At 31.0% G+C, this 23,253-nt stretch overlaps 2 protein-coding genes across 2 annotated transcripts in view; both read left to right on the top strand.

The window, feature by feature from the left end:
* Positions 1 to 6: 6 nt before the first annotated feature.
* LOC107455865 (peptidyl-prolyl cis-trans isomerase NIMA-interacting 1) lies at positions 7 to 8,694 on the top strand. Its single transcript, XM_016073587.4, has 3 exons — positions 7 to 207; positions 3,077 to 3,286; positions 8,358 to 8,694. Exons 1-3 carry the CDS (start codon positions 153 to 155, stop codon positions 8,576 to 8,578), a joined length of 486 nt encoding a protein of 161 aa, XP_015929073.1. The 5' UTR covers positions 7 to 152; the 3' UTR covers positions 8,579 to 8,694.
* A 4,470-nt stretch (positions 8,695 to 13,164) lies between these two features.
* The window catches only part of LOC147801045 (uncharacterized), a 36,783-nt gene continuing 26,694 nt past the window's right edge, over positions 13,165 to 23,253 (top strand). Inside the window, exon 1 of the mRNA XM_087155737.1 lies at positions 13,165 to 14,170. Coding sequence (XP_087011863.1) covers positions 13,165 to 14,170 — 1,006 coding nt within the window. The remainder of the gene's footprint in view (positions 14,171 to 23,253) is intronic.

Raw genomic sequence — 23,253 nt, 5'->3', positions numbered from 1 at the left:
TCTGGCAACAAGTTTTGTTAATATTTCATTTGTGTTCCGATTTGGTGATAGAGCTGTGGCAAATTTAAATTTTGATCAACTTTGAAACAACGATAATTATTTTTAGTTTTGATATTTTTTTTCGATTTTAATAAACTACCTCAATCTAAACAATGTCTGATGAAGAATTACCTAAGGGATGGGAAAAGCGTACGAGCCGATCAACTGGTGGGTTTATTAGTTAAATTTTCATAGGATTTCAAAAGAAAAGTTACAAAATCGCACTAGTTTTAATTACTTTGACTGGTCGAATCGACTATCTGGGATCTTTTGGGGTTAAGAGAAAAATGTTACATGGTCCCTTTATTTAACACCAAGTTGTTTTAGCTTATTTTCTTTTTGTGTTGGGTGGACTCCCTTTTTCCGAGATTTTCTTTTGCAGTGTGAAAAAATCTGAATGCTGATAAAATATAAACCATCTATACCTTTTTTTTTATCCTTTTACATAAAGAGCACTAAAAAACAATTTGGAATTTGAGTTATTATTCTTTGATGCTCTCAATTTGCATAGATTCTATTGTAAATCTATGTTGTTTCTCAATCGCTCTTTAGCGATTATTGCTATGAAATTCCGCATAGTTTTAAAAAATCCGATGCCTTTAATGTGATATTGCGATGCATGAATTTCGTATTTGAGTAATCCATTTTCGGTTTTCTTTCTTTTTGCCGATTTCATCCCACGTCCAAGTAACTATTTCTTGTGTCATTATGTCGTTTATAATAACCAATTTCTAGGTGGGTTTTGAAATTGCAGTACATTTATCATGGTATAACGACTCTTGAGTTATAAATTGCAAATTTAATTGATAATTTTTTACATGCTTTATTTGTGCCGATTTCATGGTAAATCCAAATGAATTTTTCTTCCTTTTTTTTTTAAATGTCAGCTATTGCCTCACTTTTCTATGTAAATTTTGAAAATCCGTATTTTTACTATGATATTATTACGACACACAAGCTTCAAAGCTATCAAATTGCTCATTTGAATAATCACTTTTTGTCTCGCTTTATTTTTGCCGATTTCATCATAAATCCAAGTTTTTTTTCAACAGTTTTTGCCGCACATTCTGATGTGATTTTAAAAATTCCTATTTTTATTACGACATGCGAATTTTAAACACTCATTTAAATGAAAACTTATTGATGCACTTTATTTGTGCTGATTTAATTAAAATGTAAGCATTTTTTAAAAATTATTGCGATGCTTTCACAAATGGTTTTGACCATTCCATTACTTTAAATACAATGTTTGTTACTATTTGTTTGTGCATATTTTGTTGTTGGAATTAGTTTTTTTTTCCAGCAGTTATTGCCATACATTTGTAAGTGGCTTATAGAATCTCAACTTATAATACAATGTTATTGCAACCTGAAAATTTCAGTTGAGTAGAGGAAAACTTTAATTTTTAAACTGCCCACTATTTTTAATTTATTTTGTTATACATTTTTCGTAACTTATGTGATGTTTATAGAAAGAAATATTTTTTTTTTTTATTATTTAAAATTCATAAAACCTCTTATAATTCAAGAAATATAAATAATATCTGATAAGATTCAATACCAAATAAATTTTGAATCTTATTTTATACTAAAATGGTTTTGTTTTAATTTTTGGTTTTTGTTTAAACCTTATAAATTTTCTTTAATTAAAATATGTATATTTATTTTTGCATTTTCATTGTTTGACTATTAGTTTTTTTTGTTAGAATTTATATTTTCTCTCCTGTAATATCTATATATCTATGTATTTTTAATAAATCAATTATTGATAAAGAGGGAAAAAATTTGGATAGGTATCAGTTTTTTTATACATTTGAATTAATTCTAATAATTAAAAGTATTTAATTTTCTGCAAATATACTATCTATTTTTTTGATAAGAAGAAGAAAAGATTTTAACAAATGCTTAGAACACTTATTTTTATATAAAAATTATCAAACTTGCCGCCAACATGACTAAATATGCTTATTAGTCAACCTGTTGTGCAAGTGACCCTTCACTCAAAAAGATTGTGCACCTCCCTGTAGCAGAATTTTTTTTGAGCTATCTGCAACTAATCTCCCTAGCAAAAGCATCTTTCTGCAAGATGCTTTTAATTATAACAAGCATGTATGTTACTAATTGAAAGTAACAAATACGCTGTGTTTACGAGAAAGACTATATTACTTTTTTAAATTGAATAAGTAATAATTTTTTATTTTAATATTATGGATAATATTGTCGCATTTTGTTGGGGGAAAAATGCACAAATTATTTGTAAGCTTTTCCAATTTATTAAATTTTGTAATAGCTGGAAAAAAGGTAGACGCTGAAATCGCCCAAATCGAACTCCTTAAACGCGTGTTTCGTTTCAAGATTAGGTTGTTGTAACAAATAATATCGTATAAAAAATATCCGATTTAGAAACTGTGGAGAAATCAATAGCATTACCAGTAAAAATTCAGTAGAATTATAGCCTTAAAAAGTACTCAAATGCACGATTCGAATTTTCCATATTGTTTGAAATATATCGGAATATTTAAAATCCACATGAAAATCAATATCAATAACTGCCGAAAGTACAATAAAAAAATTACATCGATTTACGATACTATCGGCGTAAATTGAGCGTGTCAAAAAGTCATTATCTAAATGCATGATTCAAATATGTGTAAATTTTTGTAGAAAAGAAAACTGAAATTTTTTACTTTTCCAAAGAAAAATCTTTCTGCAAGAACTCTGTTACATTCTGCGACAATGTCACTGCTATTCTGCCACGGGAGTGCACCCCTTGTTTAGAGTATTTGGAAGCATGTGATTTATTGAAGAAAAAAGATCTTTCTTTAACCTAAAAGTGTTAAGTTCCTGGATAAAATTGTATAGAAGTTTATCTGCTGCACTCTATTTTGTCATTCAATAACATAAAGAAACCGGTTTTTGGATGTAGGAACCCTGCATCCGAAAGTTAAGAAAAAACCAGGACTAACACTCATCGGGTTAAATAACTATGCTTGTACATTTTAATTATTTTACTAATGTCTCTTCTTCTGTATTTAAGGACAAGCTTACTATTTGAATTTGTATACAAAAGAAAGCCGTTGGGAAAAACCAACTAAACCAGCTGAACAAGGGCCTTCTAGTGAGGAAAGTGTTGATAAAGTTCAGTGCAGTCATTTATTGGTTAAGCATAGAGATTCAAGGCGTCCTTCATCTTGGAGAGAGGAGAACATTACAAGATCCAAAGAAGAAGCTTTGAAAATTATTGAAGGTAAATTATTTGTAGTAATTTGTTAAAATGCTAAAATTATTTGATGCTTAGAAAGAAACTTTACCAATTCTCACTCCCTAAATTTGGTTATTATCTCATAAAATTTCATGTCTATATTCATGAGTGTTTATATATACAAAAAGTAAATGTAATTTTTTTTTTCAATTTTTATATATGGATAATTTGCTCTGCTTGTCGAGAAACTTCATTTGTGTTATGCTTTATTTGTTTATGGTGTAAAAAATGTTTGCTGAATTTGAATTATGACAAACCATTGATCTATTAACTATTTTGAAAAATTCTGCTATATTAAAAAAAGTTTAAAATTATAATTTTGGTTACTGAAATTTTGAATTATAAAGACTAATTCATTTAGAACTCTTATCACTTTGTAAAATACTGTTAATATTACATTTTATTTCAGAAATTTTTAATTATTATAATGAGTTGAGTACAAAAACAATGAATGTAACTTTATTCTAGACTTGTAAAGTGTAAATAAAAATCTATAAAGCAGTGTCTGAAAAAAATTATAACAATGACTATGAGAGAAATGATTGTTACAGTGTATCTAAAAGAAATTCCAACATGTAAATTAAAATTGTTAACCATTCCTAAAATATTTTTATTTTTCTATCAAACAAAATATTTTCTGATTCTCCAAATTCATTTTCATCTAGTTGTATGTCATCTTATTTTGATTTTTAAAAAAAAACTTCTTTTTTAATAATAAAAAGAAGTTCTTGATGATTTTGTGAAATGTTTATTAATACCTAGTTTGTTATGGAAACTGATGACAATTGCACTAATTGATGTTCAATAATCAGCCTTACTCTTGTTTCTATTTTTTGTAAGACAAATTTTTTTTTGATTTTTCATAATATCTAGATCATATTTTATTGTATTCCAAAAATCTTCAAATTTGATTTATTAAAGTTTGTCATGTTAGATGTTTTTATCTAAAACAGTGGAAAATGACAGTAATTTTTAAAAAAATTTTTTAATGCATGCAAATTCGATCGAAATCCCCAGAAAACGTTTTATTATTTTTCTTAAAGTGCTAATTATTAAATTATTTTTTTTATCAAAAAACGTTCGTTAGATTTTTTTATTTTTGTTTCGTTCGGTTTTAACTTTCATTTGAATTTTTGTAATTAAATCCAACTGTTTACATTGTAAATTAATGTGTCAGAACAACGATATTTATTATAAGTTATGCCCTAATGTAGTTTAATAGAAATGTGGGCTTAATATAAGGTATTTTTATAATATCATTAAATTTTAATGGTATTCACTGATACATTGTTAATTGTTTGTTTACAAAGCTTTCTGACTGAAATATTTAAGATTTTTCAACACTTTTTCAATTGTAAAAACGGTGGTAGAATGAGTTATTTATACCCAATGTTATTTCTTCATATGATGCTTCATAAATGCAAAATAGTTTTATTCTTTTATTTTTATGTAATTTTAAATTTCAGATGTTTTTAAAGATTTATTTTTATGTGGTAAAAGTTCATTTTAAGTGAACGAAATGTTGAATTGATATGTTGCGTTGAATAGTTTTATATTTTAAAATTGAAGATTAGTTTTTATTTTTTAAATTTATTCCTGCTTGAATTAATTGCAAGAAATTATCTTCTTTAAATTCTTAGTTAGTAGTATGATGAAGCCTGAGATTACGATCAACATTCTAAAAAAAGCTACAAAAAATATATTTTTATTTTTAAAATATTATTTCAAGTTAAAAGAAATTAATATATTTCAGTAAAATTTATTTTAGTTGCATTTATCTATATTATAAAAGTGTTGATATGAAGCATATCCATTCATTTGATTGACACTATAGAAACAGGAATTAAATTTTATAAATCTGTATTAAAATAATTTTTAGCCATAGCAAAATTCTTATCGACTGAAAGATAAAAAATATTGCTAATAGAGATCAACATTACTCCTTGTTTAATTATTATATAATAGAACTGTGCGTTAGAAAAAAATTTCGTTTTGCATGAGTTTTTTTTTTTTTTTAATACTTTAGCTTTAGTGAAACAAAAACATCTAGTTTAATTATTCATTGAAATTATATGTCTAAATTAAATTAAACTTTGTGCATAAGCGCATAGATTACGACTATGATGATGGACAGATATTTTTCAATGGACAAAATTTCAGCGATACCAATTGCTTAATCTGCGCTTTTTTTTTTTCCCAATTATTTTAACTAAGTTTTTTTCATTAAAAATTTATAATGCATTAATTTTACTATCTTAGAGTTCCTTTTTGGGATAACTAATAAATAATTTGAAGAAACAAGGTGATAAATTAACTATTACCATACCTATTAAATGCTATATGCAGGATGAGGAATTAAACATTATGAATAAAAATAATTTCTGACCATAACAAAACTCATATTGACGTAGTGAATAATACAAAAATAGATATGTGTATTTAACTATTAAGAAGTTTTAAAAAAAAATTAGTAAATATTTATATATAAAAAATCCTTCATCTCTGGTAAAAGAAAAACTATTTGTTTAATGATTCACTGAAATTATGTAGCAAAATTAATTTACATTACTTGAATTTTTCAATATTAGCATATAGATTGTACTGATAATAGATAATAAATAGATATTTTTCAACAGATTAGATTTATAAAAATACTGATTCATTTTAATGCATTTGATGACACTGATTCATATACTGTTGCCATGACCAGTCAAGGATCATTTTTGATTGCATCCCTTATGAAGACTTTTTTCTTTAATTTGAATACTTAAAAACTAAGTAAATAAACATTTTTGAGGAAAAAAAACCTTATCAGATTTTTAGATTCAGGAAAGAATTTCCAATAAATTAGGACGGAAAAAGTTTTAAGAGATGCTGTAACTTTTCATTATGCTTCATAAAATTATTTTATCTAGCTTGTGATTTAAATATCTTTGTTTTTTACACACATGATCACAGTTTGTTTTAAGCATTTAAAAATAAAGATTATTAATTATAAAAATAAAGATTATATATTATAAAAATATTAATAATTCTGTTTAAAAAATCTGACTTAATACTTTTTTACGCTAAAAGGTGACTTCTCCGAAAATTGACAAAGCAAGTTTTGAATGTGAAGTTTACATAAACATGGGGTTGCAAAAATCTGGTGGATGTGGCTAAATATTTAAAACTATTTATACTCTTGCTGTTTTATTTAAGCTTTAAATCATTGCTACAATTTTTATGAATTATCTATGCAAAGCAGAATCTTGTACCATTAAAGTGTGTTGCAAATTGGAATGTATATAAAAATGTTTTCTATCTATATTGTATTTTTTTGTAATTTTAAATGTCTTATGTTAAATTTATTATTGATAAAACTGAATTTACTCGAGCGTACTATCGACAGAAGCAATGTTTGTGGGTGTTTGCAGTAATTTCAGTTGGTTGCAATTGAAAAAAAATATTTATAAAATTATGTATAAATATTTTTTTTAAATAAGAAATTTTCATGTGCGGGCATCAAAAATTTTCACAACAATTTCAATAATTTAATTAAAACTACTTAAATAATATTTTTTGACAAAAAAAATAATAAATTTTCAACAACATTTAAACTTTGAAACATGAAAGAAAAGGGGGTAATGAAAAAGCTCTGGGGATATAGTGCTCGCCTCCCAACGAAGTGGCTGGTTTCGAATCTCAGCAATATCTGGTTGATACGAATTCTGCAACCGGCTCGGACCAGCTACAGTGCTGACGGGAAATATCCTGAGTAGTAAGGCGGATCATGGGATAGAGTCCCCTTGCCATCAAACTAACCGTGGGAGGTTTTCGTGATTTCCTTTTCCATGTAATGCAAATGCAGGTTAGTTCTTTCAAAAAGTCCTCCATGAAGGCAAAATTTTTCCCAATACTTGATCTAGGAGTTCCCTTCTGGGTTGGGTTCAAACTTGCAAGGCGACAGAGTTGAAAATTTGTAGTGGTAAACTCAGAATTGGGTTGGCTGTTCACCACCAGTTACAAAGTAAAATAAAATAATGAAAGGGGCTTTCTAAATTAAACAGATTTAAACAACAAGCAACAGTAATAAATAACAAAGTCTCAGCATAGCCAATATTATATTGGAATTTTTATGTGAAGAATCTGAAAAAGCCAGGAATATTTTTTGTTCTGTTTTATTAGCAACCCTGTTTTGTTTTTTTATATATAGGAAAGTTATTTTATATGTTGTTGTAATGTGTATTTTTTAAAATAAATTTTCAGAATTCGGTTATGAAATTGATATCCGTGATAATGATGTATAAGCAGGATGCTAGTAGACTCCTTATACACCTTAGAAACTCCTTGGGAAAAAAGAGGTCTCCAAGGAGTACTTGGAACTACTTAGATTTCCAAATTAGTCCTTTGAAACTCCTTAGTTTATTGCATTGCATAGATGAACTTCCGCTGATGAATGATGAATCCGCCAATGAATTTTCTGTCCAAGCAGGGAAACTAAATTATATGACTTAGCTGTCAAAACCTAATAGTTTAAGAAAAACTTTAAAAGGAAAAAAAATTGAATTGCAAGAGTTAGAAGAAAAAATAACAGCAAATAACTTTAATTTTACTTGTTATAAGCAAACTTAAGTAATAATTTACTGGTTTTTTTTGTACAAAATGCTTTAGATTTTCTTATGTATTCAAATTTAAAAATATAAGATTGGTAGGTTTTTATGTTAATCTTTAACATCTGTACTTTAACAAGATTTGTTAAAATATTTGAAACTGGAAAATGTGTTTAGGTGTAAAAGTGATAACTTTATTTTTCTTAATGAAGTTTGACGAAGTCAAAATTTATTACAGAAGGGCTAGAAAAAATATACAAAATATACATTTTTGCAAGTTCCTTGTAACTGCTTCTTAATTTTAAAAAAACTGTCTGGCTATTTTTTACAAAGTTTTTGATAAATCCTTAAAATGTTGAACTCCTTGGATTTCTTCTTCTGATCTCTGTATGAACCCTGTGTATAAGATTAATGAAACAAAACTATCAATGATGTGAAATTCATTGTTAATTTTTTTAATTTAGATTTTCAGGATCAAATGGAGACTGGTAAAGCTAATTTTAAAGACTTGGCTTCTAAATATAGCGACTGCAGCTCTGCTAAAAGGGGTGGAGATCTTGGACCATTTGGCAGAGGAGCCATGCAAAAACCTTTTGAAGATGCTTCCTTTGCTTTGAAGATTGGTGAAATGAGTGCTCCAGTGTTCACTGATTCTGGTGTGCATCTAATTATGAGAACTGCATAAATTCTTGTCCTTTCATTAATGTAAAAATAAATGTTCAATTACTGTTATTGTTAAAGTATTACTATAATGATACTCTATGTATGTTGGAATTAGCAATAAAAGAAGTTGTTTTATAATGTGATTAATTATTGTTATATACACTGGTTATCATAAATTAAGGAAAATTCACAAAAATCGCGATAACTCAAGAAATTACACATGGAATTTTATGAAACTTACCCACAATATACAACACATAGTAAGGTATTAAACAACATAAAAAGAAATTATCAGACATTAATAGTAGTATAGAAATTAGCACATGTATAAAATAAACAAATTGGAAGTATCGGTTTGCAATAGAAAAAGTACCTTTAATATGGAATATGATTGCCTCTAGAAGCAATACAGCACAAACAGCGATGTGTGATGCTTTCAATTATGCGGTCTATCAGTTCAATAGGAAGTGAGAGCCATTGCTCTTGTAAAGCAGTTGCAAGCGTGGCAAGGGTCTGAGGGGGCGGATTGATGGCAGATACACGCCTCCCTAGAGCATCCCAAACGTGCTCGATAGGATTCAAGTCCGGGGATCGAGCTGGCCACTCCATGCGAGTAATTGTTTCCTGTTGAAGATAATCATCAACAATGCGAGCTCTGTGTGGTCTTGCATTATCGTCCTGTAACAGGAAGCAATCACCAATTGCCCCGGCATATGGGCGCACATAAGCATCAAGGATGCTGTCTCGATAAACCTGAGCATTCACGGTTCCCCTTGGAAAGACATGGAGGTATGTGCGCCCTCCTAAGGATATGCCTCCCCAAACACAGACACTGCCTCTTCCGTATGCATCTCTTTCACGGATGTTTGATGGATGATAACGGGTCCCAGGTTCTCTCCATATCAAATAACGTCTACTGTCACTTTCTAGACTAAACCTGGACTCATCCGTAAAGAGAACAGGCCTCCATTGATCTGACGTCCAGTGGACATGTTGTCGGGCCCACTGCAAACGGTCTCTCCTATGGCGTGATGTGAGCGGCACGCAAATGGCTGGTCGTCTCGCATACAGACCACCTTCGTGGAGCCTTCTGCGCACAGTTGACGTTGACACCAACCTTCCGGTGGCTGCAGCAAGAGAGGATCTAAGATGTGTCGGAGTAGCGGTTCTATTCCTGCGTGCACTTAATGTCAAATATCGGTCATCGGCACTGGTCGTAACAGTTGGCCGTCCTTGACTGAACCTCCTAGATGCCGAATCTGTGGTTTGAAATTGCCTCCAAAGTCTATGAACCACAGATGGACTCACATTTAGCCATCTGGCCACTTCTGATTGACTCTGCCCTGCCTCTAGTCTCCCGATGGCTCTCCATCGTAGTTCTTCAGGCAAATGATGCCTAGAGGTCATTATTACGAATTGGCTATCTCAGATTTTCAATGTCGCAATCACAGTAAAATTTGTGTGCTTTCTCTCAAACTTGGACTTTTATGCTCCAGGCAGATGACGTAAGCCGAGTGCAGCGCCACTAATTTGCATATTGCAATTTTACTCAGCTACTCTTAGTGGACAACATATGCAAATTTTGCACGGTTTGGCTTACTTTTGAAAGAGTTATCGCTATTTTTGTGATTTTTCCTTAATTTATGATAACCAGTGTATATTAACACTAAACATACCAACACTTAATATATTTCTATTTCTACCATAGCCGGTCAAATGACCTGACTCTATGTTTCTTGATTGAATGTTTGAAAGATGGGTGTTAGGAAGGAAATAAACTAAAAAAAACTTTATTATAATTAAACAAAATTGAATATTGCCAATTTTTATGTATTACAATACAAACACGAAGAATAAGAATTTTTAATTCATTGCTCAATGCATTTTTTACATATTCTGCATTTTCCCCAAACATATTTCTAAATATTGCTAAAGTAAGAAAACTTTAATTTGTTTCGATGATTTGTTTATTACAAATGGAATATTTTTCGCTGATGAAGTGTACTATCACAGCAACTAATTCAATCTTGAAAAAAGTATTTTCCAGTTGAAACAAAACACTTTAAAATGTAGTTTTTCTTAAATATTTTCAGAGTGTCTCTTATTTTTTATGTATCGTGCCTCTCATAATATTCTAAAATCAAATTCAATAAACGAAGAATCAAGTATTATAGAAATAATTTTGCCACGATTTTAAAAGAGGCGGCTACAGTTAATTATTTAATATATTACAAACGTAATTTTTTCTGTACCAAGGTAAGTTCGGACTATTTATAAGTGGAGGCTTTCAGATGTAGGAGACGTTGGTTTAACCCATATATTATGTTTAACTGCATGAAATATTTTAATATATAATAAAGTATTTTCTCAAATCATAATGATACTCAAAATTACTAAATAAAATATTGTTACAAAAATAAGCATACTCAGGAATCTAATGTTAATAAAATATGTCTAAAACATTTTATATGAAGGGTGCCCTTGCTTATGACACCGGCAAAAAGCTACAAGAATCGACCTCAATCTAGATTCGGGCGTATAAGTTAAGAAAAGTACGTTTTGAAAGCAGTGCAATTCTCAATAACAACCTAACTTTAAATTGTCACTACTAATCCCAAGTCAAAATTCTTGATGGTCCCATCCAAAACTTTTTGATGGTTTATGTTGGTTTCAGTGTGATTCGTGATGATCCAACATCATTTGATGGTCACCATCATCCAACACTTTCCATTATGTGTTCATGGTTTTGATATACCAACAAATTTTCATCATTCCGTGATGGAAAATGCTACCATAATACTATAATGGTTAACCATCAAGAAAAGTTTGACTCTTGGACCAATAACCCATGATGATCCGTGATGGTTCCAACTATAAATTTTTATGTTAGTTTAATGGGAATTCTTATTGGTTCTCAGAAATATACCATCAAAACAGTTTTCTTTTATGCTGAACCATCACAAATCAGTCCGAATTCCAACTTTGGGATGATGGTAGTTCATGATCGCTCCAACGGTTGATTTCTTAGATGTTATGACGGAAATTCGTGATGGTTCCACATGAAAAAAAAACATCAAAACAAGTTGCTATTCATATGTTGGACCGTACATTGAGATCATGGTAGTTTATGATAGTTACCATCAAAAGTTCATGATGGAATTATTAATGCTTATCATCAAGATTATGCTGGTTCATCCCTGGAAAACCATCAAAAATTTTGATTTGGGATGGCAAAACATTTGGATACGTTATTTTTATGCAAAAAATTAAATCGCTTCGGTAGTCTTCGAAAATTAACAGAATTTTATAAAAAATTTAATGAAACTTTGAACTCAGGAAGACATGTACAGGGTCCAAAGAGACCTCAAAAAATTTGAAAATGGAATTCCTATAACTTTAATTTTCTTGACATACTCTTTTTCTCAGTAGTCAAGTTTTAAAAGCTTATGAATGTCTATTGAATCGCGGAATTTAAAGGTTCATTTATTTTGTATTAAATAGTTATATTTCAGTATCAGCTGATTCCATCGATACTCCTAGCGATAATTACATTTTCCGTTTTATATTTTCATGTTTTAAACTCTCATGACCATCCATCAAGTGTCCTTTAAAAAAAAAAACTTCCCACTGATCAAGTTTCTATCACTTATAGACGTAATCAACGGTCTTAAAACAGACAAGGCGCCGGGCCCTGATGGTATACCAAACGAAATTTTTAAAGATATTTATTTTACAAATAGAAATTGGTTGCTAACTCTTTTTAACATTTGTTTTATGAACTGCTATTTTCCAAGACCATGGAAGATTGCCAGAGTCGCCCTGATACCTAAATCAAACAGAAATTTAAACTTGCCAAACAATTACCGTCCAATCTCGCTCCTAGCCGTCTGGGGAAAAATATTAGATAAAATGCTTACAAAAAGATTAACATATCATCTTGAGAAAAGAAACCTCATCAATGACAATCAATATGGCTTCAGGGCTGGGAGGGGAACGGACGAGGCGCTTAAAAAAGTTGTTGATATCATCTGTGAAAAGAAATCAGAGAATAAGCATACCATTGGGGTGGCTCTGGACATCGAGAATGCGTTCAACCGTGCAGATTGGACAATCCTGAAGAACGCAATAAACAAATTGGCATTGCCCGACAATTTGGCCGGTTGTGTCTTTAGCTTCCTAAAGGATAGAAAGGCTAAATTTTTAGGAGATAACGGCGATACTCTAGTAGAAAGTAACTTAAACATTGGTGTACCACAGGGCTCGTCGCTTGGACCCATTTTGTGGTTGATCTTGGTTAATGACATTTTTAATTTAGTTCGTAATATAAATTTTAGCCAATTTATTGATTTTAACCATGATGATTTCAATATCATTGCATTTGCAGATGATATTTTACTGTTGGTAAGTGGTCCAATTTTCCATAAATTTGATAAACTGGCGACTCATATTCTATCCCACATGTCAGACTGGGCCGAGAACAACAAATTAAATTTTTCGAAAGAAAAAACTCAACTTATTACATTTCCAAAAAATAAAAAAAAGATGGGAAGACTCCCCTGTATTAAATTTAGACCGGATGATACGAACAATATTAAAAATGTAAGTACGATGAGATACTTAGGGGTGACCCTCGATCCAGGTCTGACATGGATTCCACACTTAAATGATATTAGAGACAGAATTACAGGTTTTAATCAGGGAATTAGGAGAGTCGCCAGAGTTACATGGGGTCTCAGACCACAATTGTTGAAACGCATATATCTCCAGGCAAGTGAAAGAATTATACTTTACGCCGCCAGTGTCTGGTACAGAAATACTAGGAGAATTAACGAAAAATTAAACAGTATCCAGCGAATACCACTCTTAACCATCACGAAGGCCTATGCTACAACGAGCACAGAGGCAATCCAGATACTGGCGGGTGTTATGCCAATTGGTTTGAAAATCGTGGAGGACATCTTTTGCAAAAGGGTGAAGTGGGGCTGGAGACTCGAGGACATAAATTATACTCTACCAATTGATCTTGATCATAACATAGATTTCGAGAAACCAGCCCTAGGGCATCCTTCAGATTACATTGCTTTGCCCTGGGGATATAGCAGCCCTAAAGATCAGGGAGTGGAGATCTACACTGATGGCTCTCGGATGGAGGCAGATTATCCGAATAAATTCAGGACTTCACACGCAATGATAGTTAAGAACAACGGTATCACGATTTTCAAAGCCTCCACCAGAGTCACTGATAACACCAACATATTTATTGCAGAGCTTTTGGCAATCAAGTCTGCCCTGATATGGCTACGTCAACATGATATTACACATGCAACGATTTTTTCAGACTCACTATCATCCCTCCAGGCCCTGGCTGACCCAGAACCCAGTTCCAAACTCATAGAAGAGATCAAAAAAATTTGGAATAAGAACACTATTTTGAACTGGGTAAAAGCACATGTGGGGATCCAGGGCAATGAGGAGGCAGACAGGGCAGCAAAGGAAGCCATTGGTTCTGACAGTGTGGATCTCCAGGTTCTGAAGACCCCCAAACAAGCTAAAACCGAAATCAAACAATATTTAATGGCAAGGTGGAAAACCAATTGGGAAAATTCTGAGAAAGGCAGGCATACATTTAAATTCATTAAGACCCCGTCAACTACAAGGTTGCAAACTAATTTCTATTTTAACCAATTTCTAACGGGGCACGGAGTGTTCGGAGTACACCAAAACAAATTTTTTAATAAATCAGATACTTGCTCTAACTGTAACCAAAGACAAACCATAGAGCATCTTTTATATTATTGTGATCGGTACCGAACACTCCGAAAAAATTATTTCTTCCAAAAAACAGACCAACAAATTTTTGCAGACAAGGTTTGTAGAGAAATTATCAAGATTATCATTAAAACTACTCTTGAGGAACAAATGGAATTAATAAACAAAATTGACAATAACTAAAATTTTAACCTGCTTAATCTAACCACCTTGCCAAAACTTTTTTTTGGACCACATTGCCATTTTAGTGTTTTAATTTGACTTTTAACTTGACTTTGCATTTTATACATGCTTTAGGTTTGTTTACAACCTTTGGATTTTAATACATTTGGTATTTTACATTGCGATTGTATTTTATACATGGTTTTTAGATTGTTATACACCCCTTTTAACTCTTACCTTTTAGTATCTATTGGTATTTTGTCCTCTGTTTTTTTGTACTTTAATTGAATTTACTCTGCTTTACTTGTTGTTCTTCATTTTAACTACCTGTTACTACTTCACCCTCACTATTTTGGTTCCACCAGCAGGATTCAAGCTGGCTTGATTGGCTGGATCCTTTCAATGCCCTATTGGCAAGTGTATACATCTGTGATTTTGTCTTAGTTTTAACTTTTCAATTTTAGCACTATATTCATTTATGTCATTTTATCCTTTCACCTTTTGGCGGTTTTATGAGCTGTATTTACGGCGGTTTTTGGTGAATTGTTAGATTTTTTGTCTTGTATTAAGGGTTCCACCAGCTCTGGCTCACAGCTCACTCAGTTTTTACTGGTTGTCTCAGGGTTCACAATTTTTGTATTATATATATATATAATTTTTGTATTCTATTTATATGAGGGTTAATAAGTTTTGTATTGTATATATACATATAATTTTTGTATTTTATTTATATAAGGGTCTGTTGACCTTTTAAATGATTCATTGTATTTGGTGTATGGGCCTATTGGCCTAGGCCGCTGTATATATATTAAATCACTTATAGACGTACAGTGTGCCAAAAAAGGATCACCCTGAATAACATTTGATCTAATGAACGGATCTTCAAGTTCTAGGACTCACTCTTAATGATTCAAGGGGACGACCTAAAATATGCTGATTAATTACTGCAGGGGATATTTTAAGTTACGAAATCAGACAAAAAAACCTACTTTCTCTGAATAAACATACTTTTTTTCGATGGATTCGGATTTCTGATTCCAAGATCTCTTGGTGTTAACACTAGGATTGATCGAAGTAAATATACAGGGTGTTCCAAAATTCTCTTTACAAGTTCAAAAATTCATAACTTCGAAAATAAACAGGAAATTTATATTCTGTCTTTTGCATGTATTACTGCAACTAATAAAGTTTTGTTTAGTACACTTCAACATGCGCACCATTGGTGGCCCTAAGCACTTCCAGTCTGCAATCAATTTCAAGCCAGGTGATGTAAAGATAATTTTGGAACACCCTGTATATTAAATGTTATTTACCTCAAAAGCTTTGAAATATTGAAATTCTCTATGTGGTATACTTATTTCTACGGATATGCGTCAATTTGACGCGATCATAATTTAGACAAAAGTTTAAGAAAACAAGCAATTATCACATCAATAATAAATAGGAATGTACCGACAATACTCCGATTCTTTATCTCAAATAAAACAAGTGATAAACAACTGTTGCCGATAAGCAATAATAGAAAGAACAAACGCAGAATGTCAATTGATGTCAGAGTGTCAGATTTTGAAGGTTTCAGTTGCTTAGTTCGAGTATTGAAACATAAAATACTAGAATATTTCATAAATATAGTATATCTCATATCTTCATTTTTTTTCTTATAGTATACATATACATTGGTTTCTAAGTGCAGAGATGCCAACTGCTCCGGACAAGCGAAAATAATTTTTAAAAAAATGGCAAATAACAACAAAGTAAATTTTGAAATATGAATCGGTGAATTATATAGGCCTACGAATTATTTAGAAATAGTGGTGGATAAAAATCTACTAAATTGAATTTATTAAATTAAGAATTACAATTATTTCATACGTCAAATTGACGTGTGTCCGTAGAGATAGGTATATAAGAAACGTACGTAAACCTAGTGTTAATTTTAATATTGGCGCATTTTGCTATACCGTTGTCCGAAATGGGTAAAAAAGACTTGTTTCTGCATTCTCAGTAGAATGTCACTTTGTGTTTTAATTTTTTCTCAGCAAGTGGTTGAATAGTTTAACAGTTCTTCGAAATGAGTGAAAGAGCATAGCTGCCAACTCTTCCGGTTTTCCCGGAAGATTTCAATTTCGTATTTAAAGTGGTATCGAAACTCATGTCATGCCATTAGACTTTTTGAATTATTATAATAATTCTAAATGAGTTTGACCACCACTAAATAGAAATAATTACAAGGAATATACAAAAGCATACTCTTTACGATAGCGGATTTTAACCTTGTGAAAATATAAATATATTTTGGAGTAAGTTTGTAAGAGTAAATTGTTTTCGGCGATTGCTTTACTACCACTTGAAAGATCCATTCTCAGAAAGAGTAAAAGTTGGCAGGTATGAAAGAGATATTATTTTGCATTCTGAACAGAAGATCAATCTCTAATGCTTCAATAACTAGCTCGTATTTCATCCAATTACAAGTTGCTTTCAACTAGTACCTTAATTTTTTACATAGCGCTCACTAGGAGCTAGGACGACGCATTGCGAGGAGCTAAGACTAGCGGGTTGACATCTTTGTTAACAAATATGTAAATTTTTTTTGAAAAAAACTGTGTCATCACTTATTACCATTATTTTCATAGAAACTTATTCATTAAAGTTATCGTAGAACAACAGATTCATCGGCGTTTTCCTATCAAAGTTTGAAACTTTTAGAAAGGAAGCTCAACAGCTAAATTGAGCTACCTGAAATATCTATTAAAAGGTGTCGTAACACAAAACTTCATCAAACGTCGTTTTACCGGTGAAATATGAAAATTCTAGATTGAAAAGTGAAATAACCTTGTTCTCAGAGACTCAAACTACTACGGAATCTTTGTAATCTCGAATTATTTTTTTTCAGTGGTAGTAAACTAAAGCAGAACTATTTTAAATAAAACAGATAACTAAAAAAATTGTTAGAATTTAATTAAACGTCTGTTTGTGTGATTTTATATGTATAATAATTCCTATCTATCGGAATAACTATTTTTAATAAGTCTTTTGTTGTATAAATCCAATTATTAAATCTTCCATATTCATCACTTTACTTAGCAAACATGTATTCACCTATTTTGCTTAAATTTGTTAATGTTCTACACTAGATGGAGTTAGTTGTTCTACTACTGAAGCAATTTCTTTGTCTTTATTCTTTTTCATATCTTCGGTGATTTTTCTCCTACTATGTATAAAATAAACATCCCTCAAAATACTGCCAGTTTACGAAGAGGGACTGCTCGAAATTAGTGCTCACCAAAACGGATATAGCACGAAATGCATACTTTCATACTTAAGAAAATGGACATAACTATTTAAGAAAACGGACAAAGCATTGATTCCGTTTTTCAAACTTTTTTTCATTAGTATTATTCGTTTTTTTAAATAATAAACTAGTTAATCCAAACAAATTCGTAAAGTAATATCGTACATTTGCATAAATCACTTCGTACATTTTTATTTAAAATAGTCTTTTTCGTTTCTTTTATTTATTATTTTTTTTTTAAAAAAAAAAAGACTTTTAAATTCAACAGTTGATTAAACAACTAGGTTGATACTGATTAGCCCAGAAAAATTAGCATAAGTAATTTGAAATTTTAAAGGTTTCATCAATATTTATGATTTTCAAGTTTGAGGTAGATTCCTCGCATCTGTAAAATTGTTTCTCTGCTTGAAGAGTTTGCATGCAGGAAAACAAATTTCATAACTAATGAAATTACTCGCGTATCTTTAAATCTGCTACTAATTCGGAAAATGTAAGAAACTGGTAGGATGGGCATTTCTTTTGTGGCCTTTTTTCATTAGAATAAATTATAATAATTAAATAATATAATAATTATTTTTAATATATAATAATAATTAATAAATAATAATTTTTATATAATAATAATAATAATTTTTATATAATAATAATAATTTTTTATATATAAATAATAATTATAATATATAAATAATAATTTTTTTAAAGTATAAATAATAATTTTTTAACGTACGATTCTTAGCTTAATAAATTCGATTTACAAGGTTTTTACTCACTATTATTTCTAAATAATTCGAAGGATTACGTAACACTCCACTGTGTTGTAGTTAAGCCGTGTTGAGCCTTCTGAAATGCTACCAAAATTAACTGAAAGTCTGCAAACTCTGGTTTGTAGTTCTCTACCGTTTTTAAAAATATTTTGTCGAATCAAAATCAGCTGGTATCTCTGCTAACATGCGTAACTTAATCTTGTTTATTGTAAATACTTATTCTGAGATAAGAAACAGGTGACACTTTATGTAAAAAGTGGTAGAAACTCAATTCAATTTTATTTATTAAATCGTATCTGTCCGTCACCTCCCACATCAAAAAGTCTTCACATGGTTTTTATAAGTAGTCTGCGCAGACTGTTTAAGAAGCAAGCCGGTTGTGCGCATGAACCCAATTTCTGTTTTAAAAGTCTAATCCTAGTGTTTTGATTTTATTGGGCACCTGGGCCGCGAAGCGACCCCTATCCCATTCATCTGGAATTTTAACACTGTTTTGGTTGAGCATTGAGGCAAGCAGACAGTGGGGTTGCTTTTATGAATGTTTCAAGCACTTTGCTTGAATAACTAAAAAGGAATCAAAAAATAAAATGAGCAGCTTGCTCTAAACTGTGTTTGTTTGATTTTGGAGTTGTTCAGAATTGTATCAGCATGAGGAAACGTTATTTTCAGAAAGGTTGATGAAATTATTTGTTTTGATAGTTATGATAGGAGGCGTCGGAGGTGAAATGTTCAGCTATTGGTCTGTAGTTTTTATCTTTGATATAATTTTCAAATTTAAAGATTTCATTAAAACTTGCTGTTTTACATTCTACGACTTTATCGAAAAAATCTGCGTTTAGCTTGTATATATGCTGTGATAGAGTTGGTATTTTGAGGTATGCGTGCATATTGGTATTCCGGATGAACCATCTTGCACGGGATACTTTTCTAAGGATCTTGTTTTGGCATTGGTTTAATTTCTTCAGTAGATGTTGAGATATCGTTGTCCAGGCAGGTAAGTATTGGGCGGATCATTGCTGTATACAGTAGCTTCTTTAGTTTAAGTGACATATTCTGATTATATTTTTAAAAGTTATCATCATCATCATCATCGAAATATATCTGGGCGCCTGGGGCCGTTAGCGGCCTTTATCCCATTCGTCTCGTATTGTGGTCTTTAAGGTGGTTCTTTCTGGTAATTGGAATAAAAGGAAATTAAATATTTCGTATTTTAGTTAAAATTACGTCACTACAAAAATGAGCAGCAATCGGTCTGAGGCTTATGTCTTCTCTTAAGTTTTCAAAATTAAAAATTTCGCTGAATCCTGCTATTTTTAAAAGTGACTGAGAGAAATTTATCATATTTTGAGAATTGAATCTGTAGTGGTAGACAAGTAAATAAGACCAACCAATCATATTCATAAATTAAAATTAATTTTTAGACATATATTAGCTACCACTTTCTTATTTTTACTAGATTCTCTATTAAAGAGCTCATTCGTAAACTGGTTTACCTTCATAGCGGTCTGATCAGACTACCTATAAAAAACCGTGTAGAGGCTTTCAGTTGTAGGAGGCGTTGATCTATCACTATGACTTACATTTTATATTATTCATATACAAACATTTTTTGCATTCACTTTCAGAAGAACCGGTAGTGTATAGTAGATTGAAACAACGAATTGCTTGCTGTTGAGGACTCTGGTTCGAATCATGGAGGTGGACTATTTTATTATCTGACTCATAGCCTATGCTATGTTAGTCAAATCCTGACGCAGGCACCTTTTGCATTTTTAGTATATAGTAGTCAGTAGCATTTTACCCCGTCAAAAACAATGTATCTGACCAACGCCTCCTATAACTGAAAGCCTCCACACGCTTTTTTGTAGGTAGGTAGTCCGATCACAGAGATGCCAACTGCTCCGGACACGCCAAAATAATTGAAAAAACGGTAAATAACTAAGAAGTAACTTTTACAAATATTTAACCATACCTGCCAACTCTTCCGGATTTTCCGGAAGATTTTATTTTCATATTTAAAGTGGTAGTAAATATATACTATTTTTTCTTTTATAATTTTAATTTTTAAATGATTTTGATCACCACTATTCTTACAAAAATTAAGCACATATATTAATATGCGTTACTATCATGGTTGCCAACTTAAGTTTCTTCAAATGCAACGTAATTGTTTGCTTAAAATTGAAGTTTTAATTTCATTTTAATACCACTGGGAAAAATGATAATGGAAGGGATTAAAAGTTGGCAGGTATGATTTAACTATTTTTGCTTGCTTTTTAAAAGGCACAAAATGACATGAGTACTGTAAGGGGTGACCTATATAAGCCTACGGATTATTTAGAAATAGTGGTGGATAAGAATCTACTAAATTAAATTTTTTAAACCAAGAATCGCAATTGATGAACTACCACTTTAAAATACATATTTGCTGTCCGGAGCAAGTTGGCATCTCTGCGATCAGGCTACTATGAACAGGGTTCCCGCGGTCCATGAAAAATTTAAAAAGTGGTAGCAAATTTAGGATGGAGCTACAATATACTTTTTTATTTTAATATACTTTTTTATCGTAAAGTGCTGAAATTTTCGTGCATATATATATTTTTTAGAAAACAATTTTTAGTGGTGGTTACACAGAAATAAAAATGTCAAAATTTATTTTATTTTTATTACCACTTTTTAAAATTCTCAAGGACCGTGGGAACCCTGATGAAGGTAAACCAATCAGTGAAAGAGCCATTTAATATGAAATCTAGTAAAAGTTAGAAAGTGGTTTAAAATATATGTCTAAAAATTTGTTTAATTTATGAATATAATTGGTTTGTTTCATTTACTTGTTAACCACTACAGATTCAATTCTCAAATGTATATGATAAATTCCTCTAAAGTACTTTTAAAATAGAATTTGGGTTCATGCGCACAAGTGTTTCACTTTTTAAATAATCTGCGCAGACTACTTATAAGAAACCGCGTGGAGGCTTTCTGATGTTGGAGGTGATGATCTGACCAAAACCGGCCACAGTGCTTTTGTAAAATATCCTCAGTGGTTGACGGGTGATGAAAGCGAGACGGAAAAGAGGAAAAGCTGGTAGTAAAATCATTTCAGTTTTAACACGTTGAATGCCACGTTAATTTTACATGGCTCACCCATCTGGCCAAACGGTAAATAACTACAAATTAAATTTGAAGATATTAGACAGATTGTGGCAAGAATGCATCATTTGCCTATGCTATCAGATGTATAAAGACATAAATTTGTGAAACATCAAACTATTTTTCTTTTTCAAATGGCCCTATGAACTGAATAACATTCATTTGAAATTTCATTTTGATGCGTTTAGTAGAATCAGAACTTTTGAGAGCCCCATTTGTTTAATTTTAACCACCCTGTGTACTGAAGGTTGCAGCGGGCCTAAAATACTTGCAACAATGGTAGTAAATAAAGTTAGTGATAGTTGCAATTTCTTATTTACATACATCTCTTTAGCCATTTAACGAGCCATTTGAAAGAAAATCTAGTAAAAATAAGAAAGTGGTAGCAAATATATGTCTAAAATTTTTTTTATTTATGAATATAATTCGTTTGTCTTATTTACTTGTCAACCTCTACAGATTCAATTCTCAAATATATATGACAAATTTCTCTTAAGTACTTTTAAAATTGAATTTGGTTTCATGTGCACCACTGGTTCACTTTTTAAATTGTCTGCGCAGACTACTTATAAAAAACAGTGTGGAGGCTTTCTAATGTAGGAGGTGATGGATGAACTGTAGCGCCGGTTTTGGGAGTTGGCGAGAGACAGCGAGCAGAGGGTGGAGCTTACTATTACTTAAAAAGAAAATTTAGATTTATTAATCTCCCACAATTGTATTTTGCATTAATTTCAATAAATTTGGGCAGAACAAATTATGGGTAAGAGTAGGTGAAATTTTTGCCAATTCGTGTAAGCATGATCTAATAGGTTGTGCGATTTGGAATACAAATTAGCTATCGACCATTACACCAGTAATGGAAAACAGTAGAAACAATGTAGTAGATATTTGTAAAATAGTGGAGGGCAAGTAGCTTGCTGGTTCATCTTCATGGCTTATCATGGAGCAATAGTGTGTTTTAACACTTGGTTTACAGGGTGCGACATTTTGACGCATTTCGAGTTTTGTAAGGAAAATTATAAGACCCGTTTGAATTTTTATTTTTTCTCTTGTAATGAATTTAACCATTGATCGAAGTAAATATATATTGAAGGCTATTTTCTTCAAAAGCGTTGAAATATTGAAATTCTCTATGTGGTATACCTATCTCTACGGATATGCGTCAATTTGATGCGATCATAATTTTGACAAAATTTTGAGTAAACAAGCAATTATCACATCAATAACAAATAGGAATGTACCGACATTCACCATCCGATATCGTTATCTCAAATAAAACAAGTGATAAACAACTGTTGCCGATAAGCAATAATAGAAAGAACAAACGTAGATTGTCAATTGCTGTCAGAGTGTCAGATTTTAAAGGTTTCAGTTGCTTAGTTCGAGTATTGAAACATAAAATACTAGAATATTTCATATATATATATCTCATATCTTCATTTTTTTTCCTATAGTATACATATGCATTGGTTTCTAAGTGCAGAGATGCCAACTGCTCCGGACAAGCGAAAATAATTAAAAAAAAATGGCAAATAACAACAAAGTAAATTTTGAAATATG

The sequence above is a fragment of the Parasteatoda tepidariorum genome, chromosome 12, assembly GCF_982258835.1.
Source record: "Parasteatoda tepidariorum strain Cologne lab strain chromosome 12, Ptep-v5.0, whole genome shotgun sequence".
In the NCBI taxonomy this organism is placed as follows: Eukaryota; Metazoa; Arthropoda; class Arachnida; order Araneae; family Theridiidae; genus Parasteatoda; species Parasteatoda tepidariorum.
Note: the sequence above shows the minus strand (reverse complement) of the source record. Positions and strands in the feature narration are given on the sequence as shown.